This window comes from Arachis hypogaea, chromosome 4 (genome assembly GCF_003086295.3).
Source record: "Arachis hypogaea cultivar Tifrunner chromosome 4, arahy.Tifrunner.gnm2.J5K5, whole genome shotgun sequence".
Lineage (NCBI taxonomy): Eukaryota > Viridiplantae > Streptophyta > Magnoliopsida > Fabales > Fabaceae > Arachis > Arachis hypogaea.
Genome location: NC_092039.1, coordinates 118,775,248 through 118,779,044, shown reverse-complemented (window position 1 = coordinate 118,779,044; position 3,797 = coordinate 118,775,248). Strand labels below are relative to the sequence as shown.

The 3,797-nt window shown below is 37.3% G+C and overlaps 1 protein-coding gene across 1 annotated transcript; it reads right to left on the bottom strand.

The window, feature by feature from the left end:
* Positions 1–268: 268 nt before the first annotated feature.
* LOC140184241 (uncharacterized) lies at positions 269–1,294 on the bottom strand. The gene is made up of 2 exons (XM_072234554.1): positions 1,019–1,294; positions 269–610 (listed from the first exon to the last, which is right to left on the bottom strand). The coding sequence occupies exons 1-2, from the start codon at positions 1,292–1,294 to the stop codon at positions 269–271; spliced, it is 618 nt and encodes a 205-aa protein (XP_072090655.1).
* Between the last annotated feature and the right edge of the window lie 2,503 nt (positions 1,295–3,797).

Sequence of the window (3,797 nt, the reverse complement as noted above, 5' to 3'; positions counted from 1 at the left end):
GAACTTCTACAGAACAAAGATCTGAATGCACAATTTCAAGTAATCTTCTAGCTCTCCAAGACTTTCCTGTAGGGAATGGATCTCTGTGTTTCTTTCCCAGTTGACAAATCTCACAAACACAATTGGGAATATGAATCCGTGGTAGACCAGAAACAAGTCCTTTTCTTGACAGGTAGTTTAGGCCAGAAAAATGAAAGTGCCCAAACCACATATGCCACAACCAGTTATCATCAAGTATCACAGAACTCATGCAAGAGGGATTAACATGTTAAATTTTTAACGGAAACATTCTGTTTGAAGTCATCTTTGCTTTATCAATGAACCTTCCATTGTTGTCAAATACAGTGCAATATCCACGATAAGCTATCATCTTATATCCCTTCTCAGATAATTGTCCCATACTCAGTAAATTGTAATCAAGTTCAGGAGCATAGAAAACATCAGAAATATAACTCAGAGAACCATCTTTCAATCTAATTGGTATGTGCCCTTTTCCTTCAATAGGGATCTTTGTACTATTACCAAACTTCAATAATAGTTTAACTGAATCATCTATTGAAGAAAATAACTCCTTTCTACCAGACATATGATTACTGTAAGCATTATCCAACTACCATATATTTTCATCTTCAGCACATGAATTACTTGTAAAAAATAAAGTCTGAGTACCCGGATTATCATCAGTGTTTTGATGCTAATTTTCTGCAACGTGTGCTTGATTGTTATTCACCATTTTGAATCTGCAATCTGCTACTTTGTGTCCATACTTTCCACAATGAAAACAGTTGAAATTGGTTCTTTCTTGATAAAAATTGCCTCGACCTCTTCCTCAGTTGACAAGCTTGAAATTCGTTCCACCTCCTCCTTGATTAGGTGGTGTAAAATTGTTGTAACTTCCTTGGTTGTAATTGCCACAACCTCTACCTCTAAAACTTCCTCTGCCTCTACTGTGAAAATTAAAACCACGACCTCGTCCTTCTTGTGTACGGCTTGATTCTGCAACGTTGTTGAAATTCACTCGACTTTTCAGGGCTTCCTCGATTGATTTTTCTGACTTCTCCAGTATTCTACTGATGTGGCTTTCCATGGTTCCTTGCAACTCTGCAATCGTCATAGTATCCATATCGTGGGACTCTAGTATCGTAGTCACCACATGGTCATACTTCATCGGCATGGTGCGAAGAATTTTCTCCACCACTTTGCTATCGGGCATATCTTCTCCATAGACTCTCATCTTATTGACAAGATCTGTAACACGAGTAAAATATTGCTCAACGGTTTCTGAGCTAGACATCTCGTACCTTTCATATTCTCTTCTTAAAGACTGTAGCTTTGCTTTCTAAGCTTTATCTACGCCTTTGTATGACAGCTTCAACGTGTTCCATGCTTCCTTTGCACTTTTGGAATTTGCTATTTTGCCAAACACCGTATAATCTACTCCTTGATGAATTTGAGATAGCGCCAATTGATCTCTCCTTTGTTGGGCAGCATCTGCTCCTTCTTGCAAACCTGGTTCAATGAAATTCCACAGGTTCTGGGCCTTCAAATGGGTGGACATCAAAGTCTCCCAATAACTATAATCAAGTTTTCCATCTAACTTGGGACCGGACCGCACAATATTAAAAGTGTTTGCTATAGTGACTCTATGAATAAACAATTATGTAAGAACTCTCTCACACCTCACAAACTCTCAAACACCAAGCACTGGATTAACCAGCTCTGATACCAATTGTAAGTATAATACCCACAACTTACTTGGCCCTAGGATCACTCACTTATATAAATGACGCTATCATATTTTCATCTTCAAACTCACTAACACTCATAAAACAAAGGAGAGAATTTCAAAACATACTCATTTTCATTATGGAACACACACATACAATTCACAAGGCATATGTGCCTTTATATAGACAATACTTCCTACTAAAATAATAATTTATGAATTACAACTCAATTTTGTAATGACTACTATTTTATGAGTTGGCTTCATGAATCTTCTTTCAACTTGTATTCATGTAGTTTCCATAATCTTCTAATTTGCTTGACTTCCAATTTCAATTCAATTTGATTTTGAATTTCTTCAATGTTGTAGAATATTGTAGATATACTACTCTCTTGAATGTTTCTTCAAAAATCTTCAAGCTTCCAACATTAGTTTCTAGCAATATCTAGCCAATTGATGATTATTGTATTCAACTAAAACTTTGCTTCTTCTTTGACCATTTTGACTTTAAAAACTGAAGGTTGTGGTAGGCTTAGAGAAGGGGGGTTGAATCTATGCCTTCCTTTTCAAGTTGCTGTTATGAACCTTTTTAAACAAGATTACAATTCTGATTCTGTTTGAACTTAGCAGCAGAAATTTAAGAGACAATTTATTTTTGTCTCATGAATATCAGAAAACAGAACTTTGCAGAGAAGAGAAAAGAGAACACCAGCATATATCCTGGTTCGGTTGCCTTGTGCTATGCAACCTACATCCAGTCTCCTCCACAACTGTGGAAGAATTTCACTATAGTTAACAGTATTACATACACCAATTTCACACTCAAGTTCTAACCTAACTTGACATTGGCTATGCTAACACCTAACTATTTACTCTTAGTGCTAACCCAACTAAGAAAGGGATACCAAACAGGTACAAGATACAAGACACTTAACCAACCTAAAGAAATCTGAAAATAACTCTAGGCTTTTCTCTAAAGTGTATCTCTCAGCCTTTTTCAATTCTTGGCTTTTTCTCAAGCTTTCTCACAATGCCTTTTCTCTCAAGAAATTATTGAAAGATAAGCTTAGAAAAATACATTACAAGCAGTAAAACATGAAGGAGATTGACTTCATCAACAGCCTCTAAGTTATGTGAAAAACCAGCTTTGCAAACCTCTGAATTTGTTCTTCAGTATTGGCAGAATGCTTCTTTGATAGAGAGCATTGTCCAAGTAGAGGAACTTCACAGGGAATACTTCACAGAACTCAACTTCTCAAACTCTGGTTTTCTCTCCTTGCTTCAGAATGAACAGCAAGCTTCTTTTTATCTCCTTGCATGTTCCTTGGTTCTTCTTCCAAGGTCAATATCTTGAGCCTTGAGCTTCACCAACCCACCAGCTCACTTTTTCTTCTCAATCATCAAAGTAGAACCTTTCCTTCTGACGTTTCCAACTTGACCGAAAGCCTTGAAAGAGTAACCGAAATAGTTTTCCTATGGTCAACCAAATCTGAACCATAGAGATGCAACTTGGTCCCCAAGAATCTCTTGTGACCGTGGATTTGTAGCAGTGAAGAACAGAGATCAACTTTTCCTTGAATGCCATTTTTGGATAGTGCAGAGAGTTGGGAAGAAGGGATGAAGATCTGATGCATGCAAGATGAGATGGATTACCTTTCTTAAGCTTGATTTAGCTTTGAATTACTGTTTTAGCTTCTGTGCTTCAAGCTTCACTCTCTCTCTCTCTTGCTTCTTTGGTCACTAGCTTATGGATGAAGCTTTTTTTTTCTCTTTCTCTTTCTTACTTTTCTGATGCTATGATTTGACTTGATTAGAGAAGTGTACGTTGCTGTGGTGAGAGCAAGTGAGAGGGAATGAAAGCTTCTATCTTGTATGAGAAGCTTTGTGGGATGGATACGGGCTTGGATCCGGTTTTCATTCAGCCACCCGTTTGGCCCATTGGATCCTTTGGCTTTGATTCTCTTAGGCTGTGCTTGATTACTTATCCATCAGCCTTGCTATATCATTTTCATACCATTTGGGCTGCTTGAGATTTTGTTGGCCTGCAATATGAAATAAATAATTAGCAACA